Source organism: Poecile atricapillus, chromosome 21, assembly GCF_030490865.1.
Source record: "Poecile atricapillus isolate bPoeAtr1 chromosome 21, bPoeAtr1.hap1, whole genome shotgun sequence".
In the NCBI taxonomy this organism is placed as follows: Eukaryota; Metazoa; Chordata; class Aves; order Passeriformes; family Paridae; genus Poecile; species Poecile atricapillus.
This window is the reverse complement of record NC_081269.1, coordinates 3525036-3552965: the sequence shown is the minus strand read 5'-3', so window position 1 is coordinate 3552965 and position 27930 is coordinate 3525036. Positions and strand designations below refer to the sequence as shown.

General features: G+C 42.2%; 1 protein-coding gene across 2 annotated transcripts in view; it reads left to right on the top strand.

Moving 5' to 3' along the window:
* Positions 1–27930, top strand: part of VMP1 (vacuole membrane protein 1) — a 59406-nt gene that overhangs the window by 26881 nt on the left and 4595 nt on the right. For both annotated transcript variants that reach the window (XM_058854312.1, XM_058854311.1), the window contains 4 exons: positions 2331–2462; positions 15751–15831; positions 18646–18762; positions 20947–21008. In XM_058854312.1, the coding sequence (XP_058710295.1) occupies positions 2331–2462; positions 15751–15831; positions 18646–18762; positions 20947–21008 (392 nt within the window). The remainder of the gene's footprint in view (positions 1–2330; positions 2463–15750; positions 15832–18645; positions 18763–20946; positions 21009–27930) is intronic.

Genomic DNA, 27930 nt, shown 5'->3' with positions numbered 1-27930 from the left:
AATTCCAGCTCACTTCTTATGGAAGCTGTGGAAGAGAGTTATTTTGGATTCTGTCACTCTTAAACTAAACGTCCACTTAGCAAAGATAATGGTGACTTCCAGAAAGTGAAAAGGCTGATTTTTGCAAATCATCCCAGGATGACTTTGCAGAGCTGTGACTGTAAAACTGCCCAGGCTGAGTGTCCTGTGGGGTGAAATGTGAGGATTTATCTGCATAAAGGTCACAAAACCATCAGCAGCCAACTTCAACCAGAGATTAAAATCATTCCTAGTCCCCAGCACATCAGTGATGGCCATTCCTGCTGACAATGAGTGTTGCAAGGATTAAATATCCCTGTGCCCAAGGAATTATTAGGTGGGATGAGAATGATGCTTTTTTCAATCCCTGTAAAAGTTGTCTCCAGCAGCCCTGGCCTGCAGAAGGGCTCAAAAACAATCTCTTAGGTGAATGCCAGTTTTCACAGCCTCCCATCCCACAGGGACAAGGAATTCAATAGTGCCCTATATTTTTAATGTGTTGCAGCCTTTTTGGTTTTTTACAAGAAATAAGGGGAAAGAATAAAAATGTTTAATTGCTTGGGATTAGCAGAACAGGCAGCCTGTGTCCTGAGCAGGATCAAATCTGTTTAAAAGACTCTTTCTAGTGGAGTCATTTCCCAGTTTCCTTTTCTGAATGTAAAAGAATTTTGATTAGTGTTTGCCTTTCCAGTTTGTTGTGAGTCCAAGGAATCTCCATGTAAAACTGACATTTAGAGTTAAATGGTGAAAATATCTAATGTTACAAAAAGCAGTTAAATACTGGTTTGGAGCCCTTAATTGCTGCTTTTTTTTTTTTTTTCTTTTATGCACTTAAGGAACCTATCTCCAGCAGACATGAAATCATATGATTTTTGTTGCACTTCTGAAATGTTTTGTAATAATGAGCATGTGACTTAGCCAATTTAAAGAAAGTTCATGTCCAGTACACACATGCAAACCTCTTCCTCAGTTCACAGAATGAAGCCAAAGCAAATTGGCAGAGCCTGGAGGAGCAATGTGACTTTTTCTTCTTGCATCACCCTGAGAACATAACCTCAAGTTAATTTTTCTGAAGTGTTGTTGCTACTGTTTTCAGGCTTATCTTCCCCTTGTGCCAGAAATATGCAGATTAATGAAGTTCAGCTTGTTGCAGTCATTTAAATTTTTTCTTCTGTGGAAAACAAGGGCATAAACATTTGAGGCTGTGCACTTTGGGTGCTTAAACTGAGAATTTAACAGCTTGGGTAACTGCGGTGGTATTTAAAACCACAACCTGTTGATTTGGAATATCCACAGCAGCTGGAATTCTTGCTTGCAGCTGTGTATAGAGCAGGAACAAAGGAAATTGAAAAGCTTTCACATTGCTTCAAAGGAGGAGAAAAGCATTTGTTACTCACTGCTGACCCTGGGAGAGAAAAGCCATCTGCAGGGAGCACATTCCCCGTGCAGTGCCCGACTATTGTCTCTTACCTGCCCTAAATTTAAACCATCCTGAGTTAATTCCAAGTTCCTGTTCCATTAGCCTCTGTTTATCCATATGTTCAATCTTAGCTTGTCTCTCTTTTTTCCCTTGGTTAAGCTAAAGCTGCCTTTACCCACAAGACTGAAATGAGTCATTTGATGTCCTGAGAAAACAAATACAATTTTCCTGCGGTGAGAAGGCAGCTGTCCTTTCATCTGGGGTTGGCTCCAGCTATCCCAGCTGAAGGAGAGGGAAAACTCGAGCTCAGGCTTTGCTTAACTTTTTTTTTTCCTTGCTGTAGTAAAACCTGAGCCTGTTTTCTAACAAACACTTGCCCAAAGTCTCATGACTGAACAAGCGAACTCCAGGACAGCACCGGGGAGGAGCTCCCGGATTATTCTGGAGGCCCCTGGGGATGAAGGGCTGTCACATGCTGGGGAATGTGTCTGGCATCATGTGGTGGGGTGAGACACAGCAGTGCTGACTCAGGATGTGTGGGATAGGGATGTGAGGGACACAGGGATGTGGGGGACAGCAGGGCCACCAGCTCCAGCCTCCCACGGCTCCGGCCACGCGCCGCTCTGCGGGGCCCCAGGGATGCACAGGTCGTGTCTGCTTGACCCTGCAACCCCCAGGCTTTCCCCTGCACAGGGCAAAGAAAGGGAAATAGGGATTCAGAGAGAACAGAATTCTGTTGGAAATAATGGGAATTCTGACCTGGTGGATGAAAGCAAACTGCTCCAAACAGCTGGTCTTGTCGGCTCGGAGAATGGCCACGGGATTTGTGCGTGTCACATGTTTTGTGTTTGGGAATAAACAGGAAAATAAATCAGGATTGTTCTTTTCCCAGGGTGCTGGTACAGCCATTGGAGAGCTGCCCCCGTATTTTATGGCGAGGGCAGCCCGGCTCTCGGGTGCTGAACCTGATGATGAGGAGTACCAGGAATTCGAGGAGATGCTGGAACACGCAGAGACTGCACAAGTAAGGACAGCGTGCAAAACAACAGAATTAATAAAGCACAGAGCAACTAAGAGGGAGTAAATAACCATTCAATTTAAACGAAAAGGGGCCAAAAAATCAGTTGGTGTGAGTTCACAAGAGACTTCCCAGGGATGGAAAAAGATCCTGCACTGGGTGATACCTGTGGTGATGGGAGGACAAGAAGGCAGCTTGTTGAAGCAGATAAAATAGTGCAGCCAAGTATTTGCTACAAGTACTGCAATTATTTAGAGTTCCAAGAACAGCACAATAAAGATTGGGAGACACTGGGCTGGGAAAACAGGGGTAGAGGAGCTGCTGTTCTATAATCCTGGATGTTCTGGCTGCATTTAAAGCCTCCCTGGGCCAGAGATGATTTTCAGCCTCAACTCACCCCTTTCAGATGACATTTGCCTGCCTTGCCACTGACACCCTCAGGGACCAGTTTGTGACCCATTCATCAGCCTGAGGAAACATTTTTCCTGACGTGGAAATGCAGCAAAACTGCTCCAAGTCCCTTTTTGTTGCTCTTGTCATTTATTTTCTCCAGGGGTTTAACAGTGCACAGTTTGCTGTTGATGCTGCACACCAGTCAGGTACTGCTGGGGATAATTTTTCCTTCAGGTCAGGAGTTTGCATCCTGGTCACAAGTTCCTGATAGTGTTTTAGACGAAATTAAACATTTTTTCCTCATGCTGCTTGCCACTGAATTTTTCCCTCTGTATTTTTCCTTCTTATCCTGTTTTGTCTGCCACTAAGTTGAAAGGGGTCATGAGACTGCTGTTAAAAACCAGCAGATGCTATTTACCGTGCACTGATGTCCTTAAACTCCTCTGCCAGGGTATTTTCTGGAGATAAATATATACTTTTTTTTTTTTTTCCCCTCCTTCAAAAAAATGGATGAAGCTTTTCCATGAAAGTGGTTTGTCTGGAAATACTGAATGCAATCTAGTAATTCTAACAGTAAACCCTGTGTTTCCCGAGAGCCTCCCCCTGCTAGAAGGCTCCAAAGGGTTTTTCTGCTATTATAAATAGTAAATTCTTCTGTTTTTTTAAAGATGCAGCAGGGGGAAAAAAGAATCTGCTTTGTTCTTTACTCTCCCATCAATCTTTGCTTTGCAAAGTAATCCCTTAACTGTATGAAAATCAAGTTGTGGTAAAAAAAACAACAACGAAACCAGTTCAATACATGACTTCAGTATCTGTGTTTACTGAAACTCTCCCAGCAAATTATATGTGTGTACAGTTGTGGGAGCAGCCAGAGATGGTTTCCAGAACGCACAGTGAGATTCTTGGGAAGAAAATTTTTTGCTAGAGAGCATTTTGTCAGGCCAGGCCAAACTATAGCTGTATTGACTGCCTGGAGTAAACAAATGGCCTTGTGGAATTAATGAAGAAAAATGATGCTGTTATTTACCAGTACTTTTGATTTTATTTTCTTGGCAATTGAGTTTGGATTGAAGCGTGTTGTTTTGTGGATGGATGGCCAGGAAAAAAAAAAATCTTTCAAACTCCACTTGTGGTTTGGTTTCTATAAACTCTTTTAACATGAGGCTTCGACAATCCGATTAAATTGTATTGTGCTCATAAAACTGACAGTTCAGTTTTTTCCATTTGCTAATGTGACTTCCTTTTTGCTTTTGGCTTCAACCATGTTTTCTCTGGATGTCTGAGGGAGACAGGCCTGCCTTTCCTATGACCTCTGTAAATCCCAATCTCCAGCATAGCTTATCACTCTTTGCTCTGTAATTTGTATTCATGAGCAGTGGTGATGTCTATTTTTAAATTGCTCATTAACAATTGTTATTACCTCCATCAGCTTTCTCCCACTCTGCTGAGTTTGAAGCCTCATATGGGGGCTGTGACAAGTGTCCTGTGCCTTGGGGATGCTGTAAATGCTTGATGCCAAGTGACAGGAGCATTTTTTCAGTATAAAGGTCTCTTTGCATCCAGCTTTTTGGAAAGGTTTGGGAATGGGTGTTGGATGTTGAAGAATAGCTGAGCTGCTCTTTGCCTACGAGGCAGAGCCAGCTGCTTTGACGTTTTTGCTGCGTGTGTGTTGTTCAGAGAGCTCACTGCTGCTCTGTCTCAAAAACAATGGTAATTTGGAGAAACAGATGAGCATCTTCTCTGGTGAGAATAGATTGTGGCTACAGCATCCAGCCTAAAGGATCTGGGAGAGGGAATATGCTTCTGGCTGGGCCACAAAAAAACAACCAGCCAAAAAAGGGACCTAAGAGGATTAAAGAGCGTAAAGGTTTAGTGCTCCATTCAGAGTTACAGAGAGTAAAATGCCATTTACTTTAAAGAGTCTATTGATGGATTTTCTGTCCTGAATCTCAGATCTGAGTGGCCTGTCTCCTTGTGCTGCCTTTTGAGAGAACTCATTAACCTGCAGCCGATGTGTCTGTCATGTACTCTGCAGTAGCACACTTGAGAGAAATCCCCTTATTTTACAGGAACACTGACTTCCCCTTGCTGAGTGTCCCTTTGTGTGCTCGCAGCGAGTCCCAGCTCGGTGCAGGGAGTGGCAGAGCAGCCTCGTGGCCGTGCCCTGCACCAGGGACTGCTTTTCCTTTGTCCCCAGAGCTGCCACAAGGCAGAGCCCAGCACGCCCCGGCCGGAGCAGCTCGCTGTGGATTTGTTCATACTTCAGGCAGCGTTTCAAACCCAGCAGCGTTTCAAACAGCATCTCAGCCGCTGTTAACTCTGTTCCAGGCGAATTCCAGAGTGAAAGAGTGTTTTATCAGAGCTCCCCTTTTAGCCACAGGGAGTATCTCCAGTGCAGCCGTTCAGAGCAACCTCTCAATTAGGGGAAGCGAATGCACTGCTCAGTGCTGGGGCAGCACTTTGGTAATGACACACTCACAGACGCTTCGTGCAGTTTTGTGTCCCCACACACACGAGCAGGGACTCTCTCCTGCCAGTTTAATAGTTGCTGGTTGGTAATTTTTCCTCGGTTCTCTGTCATGCTGAAACACTTCAAGCTGAGGAGTGAAAAAGCAGCTTTTGGTGCCAGCTTCCCTCAGGGTACCCGGTGACAGTGCGTGGGCCTCGCTGGATCCCGGTACTCCTTGCTGAGAGGGGAAAGTACTGATATCTTTGCATATCTAATCCTTTTAATGGCCCTGAGTGTTTGGCTTCATTAAGTGGCATTTCTTTAAGAACTAATGATTTACACATCGGAGCTTTGCTTCTGTGCAGTCTCGCCACAGCCAAATTTCCATGTAAAAATATTTTCTAGTTGCCTATGTTACTATCAGCCACTGCTGTTTGTTTATTCTCCAAGCTGTGTCCTGCCTGGGGAAGAGCACAGGCTTGGAGAAGGGTTAAATCCATAGAAATGGCGAGATGCAGCAGGACTGGTTTGGAAATGACTGAGTGCCATCTGCACACTGGCTGTCAGTTGTTGCTGGGACCTGTTTTTGCCTCCACTGAACCTTTACTGGTTGTGGTTTGTCTGGCCATCACATGACTTCTCTGAAAATTCCCCCTCCCCTCCATTTCCAGTAAACTGTTTGAACAGGAGTGAGTCAGACTGAAACCAGCTTCCCTGTAACCACAGGGCTTGTTAAAGAATTTGTCAACGTGGACTCGAGAGGGTTTGTATTAAACTGAGCTGCAACCGCCTGCCTTTGCTCGCATCGGGAGTTCCTCCGAGCCCCTTCCTGCTCCCCGAGGGCTGCAAGGGGTTAAATCCCCGGATTCCGTGATGGTGACAGTCACACACATCTCTCCAGCTTTGCTGGAAACCCTGCATCGCTTTTCCTCATCTTCACGTGGGGTTGCTCTGTGCAGCAGCAGAGCAAAGTCCGTGCCACGCCCGGGAGAAGCCAGCGCTGTGTTCTGACACGACACTGACTTCACTCACGGGGAATGATTAGGCACGGCTAATGAGTGAAATCTCACTTAATTAGCAGCGTTAAAGATGGCCAAATTCAAAACGGATCTCTCCCGTGATTAAATTAACAGCTCCTATCTGATAAGTTCCTGCTTGAAAAGCCTGCTGGCTTGTTTAATCAACAGCGTTTAAGGGTACTTGGTACAAGAAAAAAGAAGTTAAAACAGACCACAGGCAGGTTTTTATAAAGCATTTATCATAAAAATGGAAGTGGAAGGGTCATGTACCATAACCGGGAAACCTTGACTTTTTATTCCTTTTTCTGCTTTCCCAGAAATCACTTGTTGAAACTGGAACATCAAATTCCACTCATCCTTTCTCTTGCTCGGTCTTCCCTTTCCTCATCAACTTCCTCTCTTTATTAATTGTGCTGCTGTGGGTGGTCACCAGGAGGCTGCTCCTCACACCCTGCATTCCTCAAGTTTGATGCCTGTGTTTGTTAATAGCTGTAGGGGAGGTTTCTTCCCTCTTATGGTGGCCTGTAATTAAATAGAAATTCAGAACTGATCCAACCTTGAAGCTTTAGAAACTCCCCACGAGTGCTGGGGAGTGAGGTGGCAAAGTGACAGTGTGTTTTCACACACAATATAACAAGCGGTGGATACACTGAGTAACAGCTCAGTTTTGAACTGTTCTCCAAAATTATCGAGTTTAAAATAAGTTTTGGAATGAGTCAATGACAGCTTTAAATAAGGGAACTTGATCTTGAGCGCTTCCTGAGAAATGAGGTAGCAAAGAGTTAAAATAGGCAGAGGGGAGACAATGAGAGCTGTGAGTAAGGAATGTGTAAAGCACCTCCTGGTTGGATTTCTTTGGGCACTGGGTGCCCACATTGTTCTATTCATTTGCACACCTGCTCACAGATAAGGAAAACATAGCACAGGGCATTGCACTGATTGCTAATGGTGACTGGAGATGACTTTTTGAGTTCTGCTTTGAAGTGTTCTTTGTGTCTGTTCCCTAAAAAATTATTTTAATGTTCAGTGTGTAAATACATAAATCAGAAATAGTCCAGGCAGTGGGGAAACCTGGGTTACTTTACAACATTTTCACTCAATATTAGGTCAGGAGGATTTTCTCAGTAACAAATTTCTCACTTTACAACAGAAATTATAAATAATGTCACCAAATGTACTGGAAAGCTGCGTTTGCACAGTTGTGGAGAAGCAGGTGGTTGAATTTTGTCATTGGCTTTTCATGCCCCTTTCTATGTGTGTTGGGAATACTCAACACAAGTTTCTAAGGGGAAAATTTGTCCCTAAATACTTGATATTTCACTCCTGAGTATTCTGAGAAAGACCAATAAATGATCAAAAGCTGAGTCAGAAAAGCTGCTTTAAATATTTTTTTAAGGACAACCTTCAATAACTGATAGAAATTCATTATAGTATTATAATCAAGAAAAGGGCTGGGTTTTTTTCCTCCTGCTCCAGACACTGTTTAAATATCTGTGTTGTACAAGAGTCTGGTATGCAGACCACTTCTCTGAGCTGTCTGGGAACCTCTGTCCCTTCCAGGGAGAACAGGGGAGAGGTTGCACATCTGGGCTGAGAGGGAAGACTTGTGTGTGCTAAAGGCTTTGTCAGCTGTGTCAGAAGTTCCTCACTTCCATTCTATTTTAATCCTCAACTTATGTCTAAGTCCTGTGTGGAGAAACAGTATTTTTTTCAGTGCTGATGGCTTTGAGTTCTCAGGTTTATCAGAGATTGAAAATGTCAATTTTTGTGACTGCTTATGAAAAATTCCTTCCTTACAATGTCTGGATCTTAAACCACCTCAAAATAGGGCTTGATTCTTTAGAATGGATTTTTTTAAAAATAACAATATTCTGGAATTGGCAGAGCTGTGGCCACAATAATTGATTGCAGTGGGAGCTTGGAGATAAATGAGCAGCTTCAGTGGGATTTTGGGAAGTGCTGGGATGTTCCTTTACTCCACTCATCATCCTGCCTGTGGCTGTGCTATCTTGTCATGGAATCACAGAAAAATTCACCTTGAGAAGGACCTGAGGCAGTTTCTAGTTTAACTTTCTTTTTTTTTTTTTCCCCAATCCAGCTCAAGTTCCTCAGGGCATTGTCTGGGCTGGTCCTGGAGCCCTCCAGGGCTCCCTGGGAAATCTCCCCCAGAGCTGCTGACATTCCCACTGACAGCTCCCTTCCCTGAAAATGGGCTGCAGGACCTGCCAGGTCTCCTGGCAGATGTGAATAGAAAGTGGTTGTTCGGCAAGGAAAGCAATCTGTTTATTCTGTGTTTTTGTGCAGGGCTGGAAAGCTGCAGAGTGTCAAAGTGGACACGCTGCTGCTCTGAGGAGCAGAGGTGGCAGGGGATGTGGTTAAAGGGGCTACAGCTCTGCAGGACAGATCTGATAAGGCTGAAAGGACATGCTCCTTCCTCTTCCTTTAGGCTGTTTCCTTTAATTGTGTCTCATTCTTTACAAAATTTCTTTATTCTTACAGTGTGTGAAGCAAAAGGACTTTTTTATGTAGAAGTCTGAGGGTTTCAGTTCTAGCTGTGGAAAAAGGTGGCATTAAATTTGAGTTATAGAGCTCACTGAGCCCTAATAATCTGTGTTCCTTTCAGTATTTCCCTTCTGAACCTGAGTGTGATTGGAACAGGCTGAAATCTTGATATTAAAGCTCCTCAGATGGAGTTTGTTGTAAAGAAACATTCTCTGGTTCTTCCCTCGAGAAGGGGGAGGGAGAAAGGAGGGAAATAAAAAGTTCCTACCATGATCCAGATGATTAATGAAATGAAGAAAATACCTGGAACTTCCTACTGGAACTAATGGACTGATCCAGAGCTGGTTGAGTTCATTCCTGCTCCTGTTAATGGGGAGATTTTATTTACCATAAAATGCACCCATAATTTGGAAGTTTCACACTTTTACTCCAAGACAGGCTAAAATTCAATGACCTGGGAAAGCCAAGCCTGCTGTTGGAATGGACAGTGCACTCTGTTGTCTCTGCTCCCACAGGACTTGCAAAAAATTCAGCTCCTCACACAACTCTGGGTTCTTTTGGCTGTCTTTTGTAACATCATTTTCAAAATCTGATAAGAAGACAATGGGTTTAATTGTATTTTCTATAGAAAAACTTAAGGTTTTCTGACCCAAGAACTAATTGTAGTTACTCATGTCTGAGTTTACAAAGTCCCAAAGATGAGCATCCTCCTCTTTATCTCTGGATTGCAGCAGCACCCCTTAACCTTAACATGCAGCCAACCTTAGAATTTGTATTTGAAGACAAACAGATGTGGAAATAAATCTGTGTCCAGCATTCTCATCCTCAAAAAGGCCAGGAGAAGAATCCACCTGTAGGTATAATTTCTTGTTGACTTGGGATTTGTCTGTAATATCTACTCTATGTTCATCCTTGCCTACAAATATTCTGATATTGAAGTCTTACCAGTTTCAAGCCCTCAGATCTCCAGCACAGTCTGTTTAATGGGGCTTTGTGGGTGCTGCTGTCTTTCCACAGCTCTTTGAAGAAGCCAAGGCTGTTTTATTGCTGGTTGGTTGGCTTTTTAAAACTGTTTTCATGTTCAACATCTATGTCCTTTTCTCTTCCAAATTTTCCATGATTATCCAACTGCTTTTCCAGAATTTAATGTCTCAGAAAACCCAGACTTCTCATGAAGCAAAACTTAGAATCTGGAATGTCTGTCCTATGCCTGTTGTGTGTAAATCCCTTTCTTTCATCAATCTCAGTGCTTGTTTAGTTCTGCTGCCATCCCATCACTGCTTTCAGTAATCCTTGAAACCTTTTTCCAGCTTCCTCTTTTGGGGGTCTCATTTTCCAGACAGGATCTTTCTTTCCCAGATTTCTGGGTGGGAAGTTTAAACCTTACCCCTCACACCCCCTGCTCTTCAGACATCAAATGGAAACATCCCCTTTTAGTTTGCCCCTTTGCATTTAACTGGAAATATTTTGGAGAACGCTGAAACAAAGATCCATGAGCTGCTATCACAATATTCCTGTTTGTAATTTACTTCTGGGATTTGTTGCTTTTGGTATTTTGGGGTGGGTTGAGCAGTGGGTTTTGGTCAGTGAGTGCTGAACCATTTGCAGGGATGTGGTTGTGACCTCCCAGCCTTAGGTACCTCTCTGCCTTCTTTGCAGCTGCTCCCCTGCAGTCAATGCTTTATTCCAGGGAGTTAATAATTCCTCCCAGTCCTCTGAAATCCTGGAATCCATTGCCTGACCACAAATGGTCATTCTCCCATAAGTTGTGTTTGATTCCATTGTGTTGTAACAGAAAGCCAGAAGAAACAAAATACTGTGCAGCTCATTTTTAACATAACTGGGATTTTTACATAAAGAGGGGCACTGTCTTTGTAGGCAGCTCTTTGAATGTTAAGGACTATATAATTTTGGTGATCTAAATGGTAGCTTCATACACAGTCTTCAGTCTTTGGGGGGAAAAAAATATTCTCCACTTCAGATGATTATCTGGATAATTAAACCTTTTTGTTATACCAATAATAGAAATAATGCTCAAATCTTGAGGGATCACACACCAGGGACACATTTGGCCTGGAGAATCTGCAGGAGGATGAACTTCCCTCTCTCCAGCTGTTCCAGGGTTCTCCTGGAGAGCCATCAAGGTGTGACACATTCAGATCTCTATGTCCTCTAATTTTTTTCATTCATGCCTCTGTTCTCTGTCAGAGTTACAAATCCTGGGTACCTCCTTCCAGGCCTTCTAGAAAAATTTTTAAGTTCTCTAGGCCACCATCTGCCAGGTGAGGAATATCTGTGGCATCAATACATCCCTGACTTCCCCTGATCCCAGCCTAAGGCCCTGTGTGACCTCACGAGCAGGGAATTTACACCAAGAACTTGGGATGGAATTTACTCCATCTTTGTGCTAAAGCTGCCAATTTTACCAAAGTATTTGTACAGTGTTTGAGGTATTTACAGCAGAAAATAAATGGGAGAGAAGTTTTTCTAGGCCTGAAATCCCTGGAATCTGGATCTGGATCGTGTTTTTCAGAGACTGAGCTGGGATGTGATGGGAGCTGTTGGTTTTTCAGTGCTCCTAAAATCTGATTGCAACTGTTTGAAAATGAACTGTCACATTGCATAATCTGTGCAGGCTTCAGAGAGCAGAGCTGGGGAAGTGTTACAGGTTTTTTCTGTGGGATTCAGTCCAACTCTGATTATTCAGAGCTCCTTGGATACCTCCAACTACTCCTGTGGATCAATCAGCCAGAGTGAGAAAAAAGAGGCTTCACAATTTCAGTGGGAACAATTAATTGTGAGTGTTCTGTTACAGAGAGAAAAGAGGAAAAAAACATTCATTTAAATGATTTTTTTTTTCCTCAAGCTTGTTAGTTGAATCTGGTGAGGAGCTTGTTCTTCCTTCACATTCAGAGGAGCTCACCAACTTTTCAGGGCAAGGACAAAGAAGAGAGAGAGATTAAATTAAAAATGGAAACCAAGTAAAACAGAGGGACAAAACTTGGTAGCTTAGACAAGGTTGTCCATTCTGTCTTTCAGGAAGGACTTTTCCAGGGATCAAAGGTGCACATTTACACAGGGCTGCTCCACAGGGCCCATCTAAAAAGGAACACTGGCCTAACATGGAAATTCTCTTTACCATCCCTTTCAGTTTGGAAATTTGGGAATTTTTTTTGTCCCATGGAGCCACTGGGGTCAGTCAAATGATGAAAAATTCCCTTTTCCTGAGGCTGAGCAGATCCAGGACAATTCCCCCACCCCGAGCTGCCAGCTGGGCCTGGGGAATCATCCCTGACCTTTCCGTGCCTCTTGTTCCAGCCCTGTTCTTGGGATCTGATGATTAACCCAATGAAGTCATGTTTAATCATTTAACCTTCCTCTGCCTGCACTGTGGCACTCACAGGAAATCTATTTCCAAACCCCAAAAAATAAATCATCTTTGAAAGGGACACAGTGAGCTAAGGCATCCTGAAATGTTATAAAGAATGAATCACAATTAGCTGAGAGGCCAGTCCAGTCTAGAAACTTTAATTTGGGGGGAAAATGGTTTGCCTGTAAGTAGCTGAACTTTTGTCTCTTTTCATATATAAATATATATAAATAATAATATTTTTTAAAGCAATAAATAATAATATTTTTTTAAATCAGTAAGTTATAAAAGTTATTTTCTTTTATTTCAAATGCTTAAAACATGGAGAGAAAAGATTCTTCCCCGTGCAGGCTTTAGAAAAGAAAAAAAAAATTTGTTGTGAAATAGGTAAAAGTTGTGAAACTGGGGATTGTATTCTCAGAGAAATGAAACTTTTAAGGCTTTTTTATTGTTGCAGATGTCGCAAAGATTTGTCAAACAAACTTTAAGGAAGGAACCAAAGAGAAATAGTTCTGAACTTGTTTTCAAAGAGTAAATGTTGAGGCTGGAATTTGTAGTTTTGTTGCAACCCTTGAAGGTTTATTACCCTGCAAATTTTTCATAGCTGTGATTACATTAGATCATAGAAAATAGGTACCAAAAAAAAATCTTTAATTTTGGCTTATTTAGAAAATTTGGAAAAAAGGAAGACAAATTACAAGTTCTTGAGTGAAATTTTTAGACTTTAAAATTTTGCTTTCCATGAAGTACTTTGTGATAGACAATGTAAAACCAAAACTTAACAAAGAAAGCTGAGTAATAACTTCAAAAAATGAAGTTATGAATTAATAAGGTGAGAAAATTTGCTCCAACATTGGTTTTGGTTTGGGGTTCTTTTTGAAGCAAACTTGTTAAACTTTTTTTAAAGACCTTCATTATTAGCTTTCTTATGTTTTATATGTTTTTAGCTGGAGGGGAAATATTAGTTTCAAGGCAGCCTTGAATTTTGTAGTTGAGAAATGTGAGTGAGGGAAGCTGGTTCTTTTTAAGAAATTTGGTTTAAAATGGTGCACTGTGCTTTACCCTAAGTTAATAGAGTCAGTTTAAATATAATTATAATAATATATTTTATTAAAGCAGCCATGCTGCAAGTATTAGTTTATTAGTCTCATTTGCTAGAGAGTTTATTTCCAATTCCAGCTTGTGAAAATGAATACAACAGTGCATTAGCAACACAGTAAAAGATAATGGGGGAATAAATTAAAATCAGAATAGAAACAACTTCCATGCAAATAAATCATGAAGCCATTTGAATAATTGTCTTGGAGTGTTTTATTTTAAAGATACTTTGCCATCAGATTTATGGAACTGCGAGGAAAAAATATTTATTGGCTTTATAAAAGTGAAAATATTGCTCCAACCCCGTGAGCTTTGGGAAATAGGGGAGAGAACAGGAACTGCAAATGTCCTGGCCACACTGAGCTGTGTTCCAGAAATCCCTGAGGAGGGAACTATTTCAGGACACCTTTCCCAAGGACAAAATCTGGTTTAGAACTTTTTGGTGTAAATGAATTTGTAAAGTCCTACAGACTGATTTTCACTTGGGGAATTGGGAGAGTTGTTGTTTTCCTTGGGGAAAATCCTGGGGATTTGATTCCCTCCACCCCTGTCAGCCCATCCCAAATCCTGAGGGTCCCACTGGAGCTGGGATCCCCTTTTTGGGTTCTGTTTCCTTGGAAATAACCACGAGGGAATTGGGCTTGGAGCAGGAAGTGCCCTGGATGTCGCAAGATTTTTGGGCTCGGTCTTCAGTAAATTGTTGTGTTTTGTTGTTTATAACAATTTGTGTCAGAATTTGCTCTTTTAATGAAAAAAAACAAAACAAAACAAAACATAAAATTCAGTTTTACTTTCCAGATTGTTTCCTATCAGAATAAGCTGGAGGGTTTGGTGTCAGCCTCACTGGGAGCAGGTTTAATCCCTCGTGTGCTCTGGGGATCCTACGAGTTCAATGGGAAAATATCAGGGAAAATTTTCATTAAAAAAGTGAATATTTTATCTCTTCCATTTTGTAATTATGAGCCCAAGGTCTCACTCCTGCTCAAAGTGTGGAAATTCACCTTTATAGGATATTCTAGAGGGGTTTTATATTTCCCTGTGGTTAAAAATGTCCTCCTGAAAGATTTAGGAAATCTCATTTCTTTAGCATTTTTCTTTCAGTTTTCATTTATTTTTCCAGGCATTAAATACAATAAATAGAATTATTCTGACTAGAATAATAATTGGGTTTTGGAGTTTATTTGATTTTTAAATTGAGAATTTAAATGTTTGAAAGCACAGTAATGGAGAAAAGCTACTACTTGAAAAAGGGATGTAAAAAGAAGCAAATGTTTCATCACAGATCTATTTTTTTTTAATCTGCCATGGAAAATTTTGTCAATTTTACAGCTCAAAATTTGAGTAATAAGCAAGAACATTGTAAAATAATTGTAGTTTTCCTTCTTTGGTGTGTAGTATTTAAGGCTTCAGCAAAACTGTAACAAAGTTAAAATTGCATAAATGTAATTTTTCTGGATTACCCTGCAGTTGCTTTAATCAATAATTAATAATATTCTGCATTCTACTATTCAGTAGTAAAGGGTGGAATTTAGAATACCATTAATTATTGATTAAAATAATTTCCTTGTGTAATTTATTGCATTGCTCCTGGAAAATCAGAATTTTATAGTTACTTGTAGGTTTTTAAAAAGGAATGGATAATTATTTTTCAATGTTTGCTATTCCCAAGGATTCCCATCTTTCTGAAACTGTTGTGGCCAAGCCTGAGTAGGGAGCACTGACCTTGCTTTTATTTTTCTGGGCAGTTTTGCTTCAAAAGAATTTTATCTCCTGTAAATTCTCTTCTCACTTTCAAAGAAACTGCTTGTGAGAATTTTTATCTTTGCTTTTTAAGGGGTTTCCTGGGTGTTTGGCAAATTTTGAGTCTCAGGAGTAAGGACTGATCACAAAATAAAAGGAGGCAGCTTTGTACAGAACAGCTCCAGTCACAGGGGCTGCACCTTCCCTGCTTTTAAAGTAATTTAGGCTCAACTTTATGGATTTTAATGAATTTTACAAGTCTGTTGGAGGCTGTGCCTGGAATTGGCTGTTTTGATTGAGATCCTGAGTTTGGGAGAACAGATCTAAGGATATAATGGGATTATTGTGCTCTTTCTGTTCTCAGAAAGTTCCTTTTTACCCCTGAAAATGGCACTGGAGGAATTGATTCCCTCTGCTTGTTTAAGGTATAAGCAGCACTGACATTCCAAAGATATGGGGAAATAAATACTGGAAAACCATTTTCCTTAGCAGTGGGAGCTTAAGTGCCTCTCACGGGGTTTGCAAAGACAAATCTCAGTGAATTTCCTCAAGGTTTCCACCCCAAGCACCACAATTGTCCCTCTGAACTCAGGGTTTCAAACTGGCCTTTCTGCTTTAAAATTTCTCCCAGTTCCTAGTTAGGAAATCCTGGAGACCACACACCTTCTGAGCTCTGTTCAGGTGGGGTTTTCCTCATTAATAACTTTGTTTTCCTGTTTGCAGGACTTTGCTTCCCGGGCTAAACTGGCAGTGCAGAACCTGGTGCAGAAGGTTGGGTTCTTTGGGATCCTGGCCTGTGCCTCGGTGAGTTTTTCCCAGGAAAAGGGGGATTTATGGGCACAAACTGCAGCTTGGATGTCTTGCCATGGAATTCATTTTTGTTTTCAGTTTCTGTGATCTCTGTGGTGCTTAGGGAAACAAGATCTGCTGGAATTGTGTTATGATTTCTTTAGGTGCTGATGTATTTGACATTCTTGACATCCTCAAATCCAGAGGTGTGATGGATTGGAGAGTAGAAAACCACCTGCAGAAATCCTGGTTAGGGTGTTCATCCATTCCAGTCCTCCCAAATCTGTTCTTTGGGTCATCAGGAACCAGAGAGGACAGAAAAAGAAACAAATTTCAATTGTGGCTGTGGAGCTACAAACTGCTCATGGCTTTTTTAATCAAGAGGTGAAAGGAGCATCTCCAGTGATGCTATTTTAGTTTTGAGTAGGATAATGCTCTTCTTTCAGAATTAAAAAAAATAATACTGGAGGTTTAAATCTCTCTGGAACTGGTAGGAATGGTGTGCCTTGTTCTCCATCCCACACACAAACTGTGTCAGTCCCATTTTTCTGGAATAACCACATTACCCAGCTGCTGAGGCTTTCACTCCACACTTGTCCAGCATCTCTTGGTTTCCTAAACTGTAGAGATGACACAGCCAACTGCTTGCTCAAATGTGGGTAACCTGTGTTAGAATTAATCTGATTACACTTGCTGACATAAAGCTCCTGCTCACTAATCCTTTCAAATGTCTTAATGTTTAGAGCAGAGTCGTAGCCTTCAAGCTGCTCCTTAAATCCTCCCAGCCAGGGAGCTCTCAGGAGCTGTCCCTGCTCTGACTCAGTCCTGGGACACATCCCTGCCCCAGCTATTCCCTGTCCTTGTCACCACCACAGCTTGGAGGTGGCAGGGATGAGTGACGGGGCAAGGTGGAGGAATGGAGAGCAGGAGGAAGGAGTTGGTAAACACGAGAGGTGCTGTAAACACCCCCGGAGTTCCTGCTTAGTAATATTTAAACATTTGCTTAACTTCTTCCCCACTTTGCTGCCCAGGCCCTGAGCTGCAGCTGGGCTGGGGGAGGGATGAGGAGCCACCAGGGCACACCTGGGGGTTTGTAAATGTGCTCACACAACAGCTGCAGGAGAAATGGAGACGTGAAAGGTTCCAGAGGCCTTGGAAAAGCAGGAATGCAGAGCTGTCTCTTTGTGTGGCACCTCTGGGTGAGGAAGGGGAAGGAAAGAGCCCCCCACGTGTGCTCCTTGCATTTGGCTGTGCCCCCATGAGCCCAGGGGCTTTGACTCAGGGTTTCTCCCTGCTTCTCTCTGCTCTGCCAGGTGTCTCCCTTGTAATGGTCATCTTCCTTCTGGATTTTAGGCAGAGTTTGATTTGATGTGTTTTTTACGAGTGGAGAACTTGCTGGTGAAGTGGTAATGACTGTCCCAGCTGTGGGTCCTTGTCTCTCAAGTGGTGGCTTCCAAATGCTTTGTAAAAACACCATCAAATGGAAATTAATATTCTGCAAGTTTACCCAGTGAAGTCAACTGACTGTCATGTTGTTTGGTGGCAATAAGGAAGTCAGGATTGTCTGGAGTTTATTTCTATATAAAGGCAGCTCTGGGGAAGGAACAAAACAAGAATCAGCCTCCAAGTTCCTCGCTGTGACTTGTGAGAGTTTTCCCTCTTGTCTTTTAATTTTTTTAAGCAATTTTCAGTAACAAGCACAGAGAAATCCTCGCTGGCTGCTCAGCCACCCTCCTGGGGACGTGCTGAGTAACTTGTGCCCGCGGTGTGCTGTACCCACAGCACCCTGCCCCAAACCCTCTGCAGGGATTAAAGTGAACCGACAAGAAACCCTGGGAGCAGCCAGCCAGGAACACCCTGGAGATCTGGAGCAGCCTGGGCTCCCAGGAGCAGGAGGGAGTCAATCATTGACCAGCTCCTGTGCCCAGAGCAGCTGCCCAGGTGGAGCCTGCTCAGGGACCGTTCCGGCCAGCCTTAGAGCCCGCTTCACATTTCTTCCTCTGCAGGTGCTGTTGTGGCTGCTCATAAATCTGAATTGCTGCTCTCCAACAGTCCACTGAACCCTTTCTCACAGATTGCAGGCTTGGTGGCAGAATGTGCTTTATTCTTTCCCAATCTGCACTCTTTATTTCGTCCTTTAAGTCATAAAACACCGGCAGTGCTGCAGTTTGTCACCCCACGCTGCTCCTGGGAGTGACCCTGCTCAGACACTGCCCCTGTGCTCCAGGCTGAGAGGGAAAGGTTGGAATTCAGATACTTCCTTGGTTTCATTTCAAAAATATTTTACAGATAGTATCACAATACAAAAAGTCAGGCCAGCAGTTTAATAATAATAAAAAATTCTTTTAATTTTAAATGAAATGCATATGCTTAATAAAATCTAATCAGTGCTTTAAAACTGGATACATATGACTATAAATGCCAGTTTTTCATGTAGTTTCTCAGCTGGAAATCACTGGGGATCAGTTGGAACTCTGGCTTCCAAGAGTGATGTGCTTGTCAGAGAGAAAATTTGATAAATCACTCAAAATGGCTTTGCTGTGGTTTCTGTGCATTTCACATGGAAAACTTTTCATTAGCTTTTTTCAGGATCCAGGGGTAAGGAGGGACCATGAGAGTGGAATTGTCTGGGACATTGTCTAGCTGAATCCCAGAGACTTAAGTTATGTGGTGCGACATCAACATTTTTGTAATTATTAAGACACAAGAGTTTTGGATCAAGTTGGAGAAGGGGAAACTGTTCATTTTTCAAAATTTCAGAGTCTGTCGTGTTCCTGTCCATCTGATGTGTGCTGTAATTCCTGAACCTCTTTCCCTTGCACTCCACAGATCCCAAACCCCCTGTTTGACCTGGCTGGGATAACTTGTGGCCACTTTCTGGTTCCCTTCTGGACGTTCTTCGGTGCAACCTTGATTGGAAAAGCCGTGATTAAAATGCACATCCAGGCAAGTGCTGCCCCTCCCTCGGGGCTGGAGAGGGTGAAACCTTTGATTCTTTCCCTGCCTGTTCCACTGTGTTCCTTGGGAATGAATCCTGGAGTCTCCTAAGTAATGGAAATTAATTTGGTGCAAGGGATTTACAATAAAGGCGCTGCTGGGCTCCTCCAAACTGAGGCAAGTGAGTAATTTATAGCTGCTGACCGGCTCAGGAAATTGGTGGTTAGCCAAGGTATTTACCTTGCCTTTACCAGACTGCCAGGGCTCCACTCACACTGAACTGGCCTTTTTGGTAGCAAACACTCCTTTGCACTTTGAAATGCCCTTTTTAGCTCAGTGAGAAAACCCCACTGAGCCCCACGGGGCTGGGACAGCCCAGTTTGGGCAGATTTGCCTCAGTTTTGGGGCTGGGGCAGTGATTTTTGGTGTTCCAGGTCATTTGGAAAGGGCCTGGCTCTGGTGGGCCCCGTTTTTCCTGCTCGCTCGGGGCCGTGCCAGATGTGCTGATTTTGACAATCCAGTTGTTTTCACAAAATGTTGAGTTTTGCTTGTGAATGCGTCACCCTGGTCCAAGGAGAGATGAAGTTTTGATTCTCTGGAGGATTTTCTGGTGTGGTCAGGGCTGTAGCATGAACTACGTCGCTCTGTTTGGGATGTTTTCAGCTGAGTTTGGGTTTTTGCAGTGCCTGTTTCTCTGTTGTTTGGAAATCTCTGCTGTGACTCCCAACAAAATAGCAGAAGCTTTTAATATAAAATAATTCGTGGTATGGCCTCATTAAGCTGCTTTAAAATCTTTATTTTGCCCTAAACACAAGGTTTTTTTCTTCCCATTATTTTTTAAATGGTTATTTTATTTTGCCCAGTGCTTAAACAGAAAACAATAAATAGATTTGGAAATTCTTCCATTTCTTGGGATAGAACAACTTTTTCTCACACTTACTTTTGTATTATCTGAATTTTCTTCTGCTTTTAAATATGTGTGTTGCTAAAATGTGTTCTGGCAGCACAGAAAAGTGAAATAATATTAGATTAATATTCCTTTTATTATTTTAATTGCCTTGTTCAGCTACCTCAGTGTTATCTGTGTAATTTATAGTGCCCCACACTCAGATCCCATGTAAGTGAAAAAACATTTCCTAGTGCCTTGTACAGTTGGTAAATCATCTGATTTTGTAATAGGCTCAGCTTTTAGAATTCTCTTTTTCAAGCACACCCTTGTGCAATAACCTTGATTTTTTTGGAGTGATCTGGCTGAATTTGGAATTTAGGAAATGTGAGAGTCATGGAAAAGGCTTTTAATGCAATGTTCAGACAGGAAGTGAGTGACTGGTGCAGTGGCCACCCCGGGAAAATTGTGTCAATTTTATTTAATTTCCTTTTTTCATTCCAATTTTCATTAGAACAACAACTAGTGTTAATGAATTTGTGGTTAGTAAGAAATTAAGAGTGGTTCTGTTCCGTAAAATTGCATCAGATAAATCATGGACTTTTTTCTTGTAAGGTTAAAATTATCTTGTAAGGTTGAGAAACTATTAAAATATGTTAATAGTTTTTAATATGATTAAATATTATATTTGGAATTTTAGCTTCATGGCTACAGGTTTGGTTTCTATTTAGGGGCAGAACTTGCTAGGTTAGATTTTTATATTTAATAGTACTCTGGGAAGTTGTTTTTATGAAGCTTTTGGATACATTTTGGTTTAGGGTTAGGACTGTGATTATTCTGTGATTTTATCACAGTCTCACAGGTGCCCAAAGGCTCTTCCTCTGTTCTTCACTGAGTATTTTTGTGTTGTTTCTGCCTGAATCACGGGACTAACACACATTATTTTTCCCCTCTGTGATCTGGAAGGCCTGGTGTTTGTGTGAGGGGCTGTGAATTTCTCTGGCTGTTTTTCCATGCAAACATTGCTGATGGAGTAAAATGACCTTGAGCTTCTGGGAATGGGAGTTTGGGGAGGATGAGAATGGGCAGCACCAGGCTACAGAAACACTGCAAGAAATACAAACTGTGAGAAAACAGAGGCAGAAAGTGAACAGCTTTTTTCTTTTTTTGAGGAGAATGTTGAAAACTAAAGAGGAGAGGAGGGAAAGCTGGGGAGGAGCTGTTTGGGAAGGAACACAAAGTGTCCCCCAGTGTCTGTGATTCCCCTGGGCTCCAGCCTTTCTGTGACTGCTCTTTCCTTCCCACAGAAACTCTTCGTTATTATCACCTTCAGCAAACACATCGTGGAGCAGATGGTGGCCCTCATCGGGTGAGTAATTCCCCAGCTCACTAATTAATACCTGCACCCATTAAGTGGAAAAATACTGGAGGAGGCAGCTGGGATGTGCTGAGGCTGTGCTTTGTTCCAGGCTTTGCCCCACACAGGGTTTGGGTCTCACTTGCAGCTCCTTCCCCCAGGCCTTGGAGGATTTTGCTGGCCCTGAGGCTCAGGGTTGTGGGATCAGCACTGAACCTTCACCCCAAACCAAGATTCAGCTCTTCCACTCACAGATCCCTACATTTCTAGCTGCAAATGGCATGTTTGCCCTGGATTTTCTGCAGTGATGTAGTGGGATCCTATGGCAAAAAATGAGAACATTTGTAGAAAATTATATTTATAGAAAAAAAACAAACCATAGAATTCTGTGATTCCATTTTAAAAACCTGAGATTTTATGCAGCATTCCAGGTTGACAATAAACATCCTCCTTAACTGGAAGTACCTTACACATTTACAACATCAAATCACTCATAAAACATCAGAATGAGAAATTTGGTGGGGGGGGGTTGATCCCCATTCTGTTAAATTCAGTAGAAAGGGATAAAGTGTCCTGATTTTGAGAAGGTTTGGGTTGGGTTTTTTTAAACTAAAATTAATCCAACCTAATATAAATCCATAAAATTAATTTTAAGGTGTTCTGGATTTTCCAAGGTTTCTTCTCTGAGGTAAATGGATATTTGGCTGTCCACAGTGTAATGACTATTTTCACATAAAAGCCACACGCCTCAAGAAAAGTTTGAGGGGAGGAATGTCTGGAAATAATTCCTTTTAAAACAAAACTCCAAGCAGTGATGCTGTACAAAGAAAAGGAATCTCAGAAGAACCTTGCAGGGCATTTCACTGATGAAACAAATCCTGGCTTTATTATTCCTGATCTTCTACTCTGTACCAAAACACAAAATTCATTTGTTGCTTAATAACTGTTTCATGTTCAAAATTAACATTATTTTTAAAAAGGGAGGGAGAGAGAAAAACGTGGTTTCTTTTAAGCATCCTGAGTTTTTCTCAGCATCAATCACTCCAGACAGTTTGATCTGCCCCTAGCTCAGGTACATTTCCAAGGATTTACTCTCCTGTGGATGCTTGGAGCCAAACCCAGTAGATTTTTCCTACTTCATCTGTCTTGGAGATAATTTTGCATTGAATTACTTCGAATGCATTCACAGGAGCTCTGCTGGATTCAGGTTTTATTGGAGGGTTGATGTCAGAGTTAAAAAATGTTCCTGGGAGACAGTGAGATTTTTGGAATGTCCCGGTATCCTTGACTTTTCTCAAGCTGTCTCCAGCATTACCTCATCAATTTCTGTTAGAGGGGAGCCTCAAACATGTTAAACAATACCTTGCTCTAAAAGCCCTATTATTGAATTAAAACAGAGCTCTGTTTAATGGTCAGTAACTTTATTTTAATCAAATTCTATCCACCACAATGACTTTTAGACTTTCTTTGTCTGGGCTGTTGCTCTTAAACAATAGGAAATATCTGAGCACAATGGCTGAAAATAATGAACATACTGATATCCAGGATAAATGGAACCTAGACAAAAGATTAAGTTGTGAGATAAAGTCTGAGAATATCTGATTTTATAAACCAGGAAGAATTTCTTGACAATTTTGTGATTTTTTTAGTCAAAAAGCAAAACTGATTCATGTGCAGACCTTGTTCTTTATTGTCACTGGATGCTGCTGGGTCCCTCACTGAGCCTGCCATAACCAGGCTGCTTTAATATAATTTAATTTGATTTTACAGTTTTGTCTAGGTCTCCATTACAAACAGATCATAAAATACTTTTTCTATTGATTGAATAAAAAAGGAAATGGAAAAGGAAACACGGCAGGAAGTTAAGAAGCTGTTCACAGAAAAATTTAAATTTTTGTAGATTTTTTTGGTGGAAGAACAAAAGCAGAACAGAGTGTGAGTGGTGGCAACAAACCTTGTTGGGAGTGAGGGAGATAAGTGGGTTTGAGAAGTGGGTTTGGTGTGAGGTGGAAATCCAAGCTGGGGAGGATTTCCAGAGGTGCTGGAAGTCGCTGGGGCTGGGAATTACCAGCCTGTTCCACCAGCTCCTGCTCTGAGCTGTTCCCTCAGTGCTGGGAGAGGATCCTGCTCCCCCCAGGCTGTGCTCCCTGAGCTTTGGTGAGGGAAGATGCTCTGGATTCTGTCACTCCAACAAGAGTTTATTGCTGATTTTATTCAAATATTTAATTATTGTGTGTGTTGTGGGGTTTTTTGGCTGCTCCATCTTTGCATTCCTGTTTTTTACCTACAGCTGCAGGGCTGTTTGTGAAGTCACACCCTGCAAAGTGCTTCAGAGCAGGATGATGCTTTCTGGGAAGTGGCAGATTTAAATGTGGATTAAGAATTCCCAGAAAACTACTGAAGAAGTAGTTCTCAAAGCACACAGCATCCCATCCATTCTGGTGGGAAATGGTCAGAATGAAAAAGAAAATAAATAAAACACAACTTTTTTTTAGGTAGAAAATCTGCTGTCACAGATTCCCTCTGGCTGTGGTTAATGATGAACTCCTGGGCTGGAGCTTCTGGGGTTGTTCCTGGAAGAGGTGCTCAGGTTCAGGGGTGGATCCTACAGCAAAAGCAGTGAATTCCTACCTGTAAATCAGAATCCCAGCATGGATGGGGTTGGGAGGGATCCTAAAGCTGATCCAGTCCCATCCCACACCCTCCACTGTCCCAGGCTGCTCCAAGCCCCATCCACCTGGCCTGGGACACTCCAGGGATGAGGCAGCCACAGCCTCTCTGATGCCTTGGTACTTCTAAAAGACTCAGGTAATTACTGAGTTAATAAACTGATTTGGAGTTAAAACAGAAGCCAGTGAGGTTTTACTACTTTGATTTTTAAGTCCCTTCTCGTGGGTGTAACCTCTGAGAATCCAACAAACTCTGCAAAATGCACCCAAAAATAGCAGTGCTCCTGAAGTGTCCTTAACCCAGTGGTTTTTGTGGAACAGCTTTCCACTCTTCCCAGCTCTGCAGGGCACTGAGAGTGATTGCACAGCTGAAAGAAAAGCAGTTTTTTGGTCACAGGTACTGGAAGCCTGGACAAACCAGTTTGTTGCTATTTCTTGTGCCATAATTCTTTGCTTACAACTTAATCTCAGTTGATGCTGGTAAAGGGAGCGTGGTGTTCCTTTCACCAAAAAAGCACAAATGAGATCATGATGGCTGAGGTAACTGGAAAGTTTGCTTAAAGATGGTTGGGGTTTTTTTAGTCAAAAATAATTTACAATACAGGTTGAGGTTATTTCTTTAGAACGCAAGGCAAGAAGTGATAAAAGGACAACCAGAAATCTTGTCCTGGGGTGGAAGAGCTGAGCAGTGGCTTCACAAGCTCCTGGGAGCAATTTTGGAAGGTTAAACCAACAGCTCTGCCATTGTTGGTTCTAAACTCAACAACCTTCCTGCCACAGGTCCATCAGAAACCTGGGGGACGTGTTCTGAGCACAAGAGAGCAGCTCCAAAAATGGCTTTAGTGCCCTGAAAGGGACAGACAGGGCTGAAACTTGAGGAGCTTTGGTGTTGAAAGCCTTCCAGTGGATCACAACAGAATTAGAAGAGTTTATTTGCAAAAGGCTTGAAGGATTTAACTCTGAATAAGCAGGAGGTTTTTTTCCCCAAAATTGAGTTAAAAACAACAACAAAAAAAGAATCTTTAAAAAGCAAGCAGAAGTTTCATTCCAAAGAGCAGCAGTGAGCAGAGCTAAGGAAGGCAGGTCAGAGATGTTGCAATTCTGAATTTTGAAAGCATTGATTTAACATTACAGAATGTCCCAAGGAAGAAAGCCCTGGAGCCTCCTGGACTGCCTGGGCATTGGAGCGTGGCTCAGGTGGAAACCACGTCAAACCTGGGCCCATTTCAGCTTTGTAACCTCCACCAAGATCTTTCCTTTCCTCATCTCATAAAGCAAATGAAGCTGCCAAGGAGCCTTTTAATCCCAAAACCTTCCTGTTGACCCTGACCATAAACCAGATTTATTTTCTGCGACTTCAGAGCTGTGAGCACAGAAAACAGCTCAGCTCCAGAGCTGTGCTGAGGCCGAGGGTGGTGCTGGGAGCTGGGGGCTCTGGTTGCTCCTCAGGGGCTGGAGAGCCCAGGTTTGGCTGGAAAGGGAGCTGGGTCCAGCTTTGGGAAGCCTCAGCTCCCAGGATTCAGGTTTTGGTCAGTCCCAACTCCCAGGATTCAGGTTTTGGTCAGTCCCAGCTCCCAGGATTCAGGTTTTGGTCAGTCCCAACTCCCAGGATTCAGGTTTTGGTCAGTCCCAACTCCCAGGATTCAGGTTTTGGTCAGTCCCAACTCCCAGGATTCAGGTTTTGGCAGCCCCAGGTTTCCCTAAGCCTAACCCAGGTTTTGAGCAGCCCCAGCCCCAGGTTTCCCTAAGCCCAAGGCAGGTTTTGGGCAGCCCCAGGTTTCCCTAAGCCTGACACAGGTTTTGAGCAGCCCCAGCCCCAGGTTTCCCTAAGCCTGACCCAGGTTTTGGGCAGCCCCAGGTTTCCCTAAACCCAAGGCAGGTTTTGGGCAGCCCCAGCTCCCAGGGCTGAGTCAGGCTCAGGCTGAGCCCCTCTGAGTCACTGCAGGGTCCTGCTGGTGGTGGAGCCTCAGGGAAGTGGATGGTTTAAATACTGTGAGAATCTTTATCAGCACAGGAAATGACAGCTCATTAAAATACTAACCGTTGAGCCAGTTTAGATCACTGTCTGGAAAAAAATTAACCATTGAAGGCTCAGAGGGCTCACAGGAAGAAAGGTGCCCTGTTGAGACAAGGGACACGTTATGCAAATGAAATCAGCTTTGCTAATTGGCCAGTGGCATAAAAATATTTCCACTGGAATTTATTTTTCAATGGTTTTGAAAATATTTGACTTCCAAAGAGGTCAATACCACCTTGCTGGAGTGGAACTTCTGAGGGAGGGGTGGCTAAAATACCCTAAATACTAAAATATTAAAATTCGGTGCCTGTTCCTAAATGTTTTATTGCTTTGGAGCTGCAGGATGGATTTTTCTTGTGTTCTCATAGGGGAATGGAGAAATGGGAATCTTATACAATTGGTGTTGGTGGGATTATTTAATGTTTTCCATAAATGTTGGGAAGGTGAAAGCCTTTGCCTTCCCCCTCTGGCCTGGCTGTCAATAATCTAATTGAAATAAATTATTCTAAATGAGTTGAAGGTGTGGATAGGGAGGAGCCCATCCCTGGCTTGGGCAGTGTCAAACCCACCGGGGTTTGCTGCTCCTGTGTCCTCTTGTCTTCATTTGCAATTGTGGTGCCATTTCCCAAAGGATTTTTTTCTCTGGCTGTTTCACCCCAAAAAACCAAATCTGGCCAAAACCTGCTGGTGTTTGCCCCGAGTGTGTCTGAGGGAAAGGGATTTTCCAAGCTGAGGGATATTGTGAATATTGGAGGGATTATCCATAAAGTGGGGCTGTGACTCAATATTGCATCACCTTCCCCAGGTGTGTCCAGCCTTGTTTGCACCCTCTGTTCCCCCACAGAGCTTTCCCTCCAGGTTAGAATTTCCATGATTAAATTAAATTAAATTAAATTAAATTAAATTAACTCCTGTATTTGTGCCTCCTCTCCCCCAGTGCTCCCAGTTTCCTGAGCATCCCATGGGGATGGATCCCAGTTGTTCCCAGGGCTCAGACTCGGGGCTGTCTGAGCTGAGGTTCTCATTCACATCTTTTTGAGATCAGTTTAAGAACAGCTCATGGTTATTAATCAGCTGCTTCAGCATCACTTGGTGTTCGAGGCCTCCAATAAAAGGGAAACTTCCATAAACTTTCAAATTTTCATTCATGAAAAATCCCATGGTTTTATTCCCAAAATTTGAGTCTACAGTGGCAGCTTCTTTTTTTCAGAAAAAACTTGTGAATTCTAACATTTCTCTCTGGAAAAGTGAACAAATATCCATGTGTGATTTGTGATTTGATAAAATGGGAATTTTATTTCCTAATTTATGGCATGACCAATTTTTTGTGAGATATTGGTGCAGTGACAGTGAGGGGCCAGAGATCTGTACTTCAGGATTTAGCAGAATTAATTCCTTGAGTGTTCCCAACCTCTCAAAGCACAGGCTCAGAGATTTCAGTCACTCAAGAGCTCCTAAATACCTTGTAAAATGAAAATGATGCCTTTCAGAAGTGCAAATACCATCATTAGTTATAAATAAGTATTTTTAATATTAGTAAAAACTCAGATGACTGGAATATCAAATAACTTCCTAATTTTTGTAAGCTGGCCCAGGGAAAATAGAATTTTTTTTTTCCTCTGGGTTTGATGCTTCATCCTGGTGTCTTTGAGAAAAATCTTTCTGTAGTTCCAAAGGTTCTGTTAAACAGATTTAAAGTTTCCCAAAAGTCATTTAATGACCAGTGAAAGACATTGGAGGTGCAACTGTTGACAGTTGTTCTTGGAAAAGCAAATTAATAAATTTAAACACAGATTTGCTGTAACTGGGCTGGGAGTTTTTGGAGCCAGACTCTGCAGGTTCTTGGTGTAATTTTGAATTTTTAAATTTTTAAGTTTTAAGTTTTTAAAAGAATCCCTGAGCAACTTTGCTGGATCTCTGTCATGTGGTGCTTCAAACAGATGGGGAGTTTTGTTTTATTTATTGGAAAAGAGCTTTAGAATTTGTCTTTTAGACAGAAATTGTAGCTTTAAAAAGTGCATCTGTTTAGATACAAATATCAGGTAATTGTTCTGAAAACAGGCACCAAGAGTGTTTTTCCAGTGAATCCAAATTTTTAATGGGTGTTTCCATTAGAATGGAAATCATGGTTTTGACTGAAATATTATTATTTTAGTGAATTTAGGATTACCAAAGGCTACTGCAATTTTGGGAAGGTTGTTCTCAGTTTCAACTCCCTGTGAAATATCGAAATTTAGCAAAAAATCAG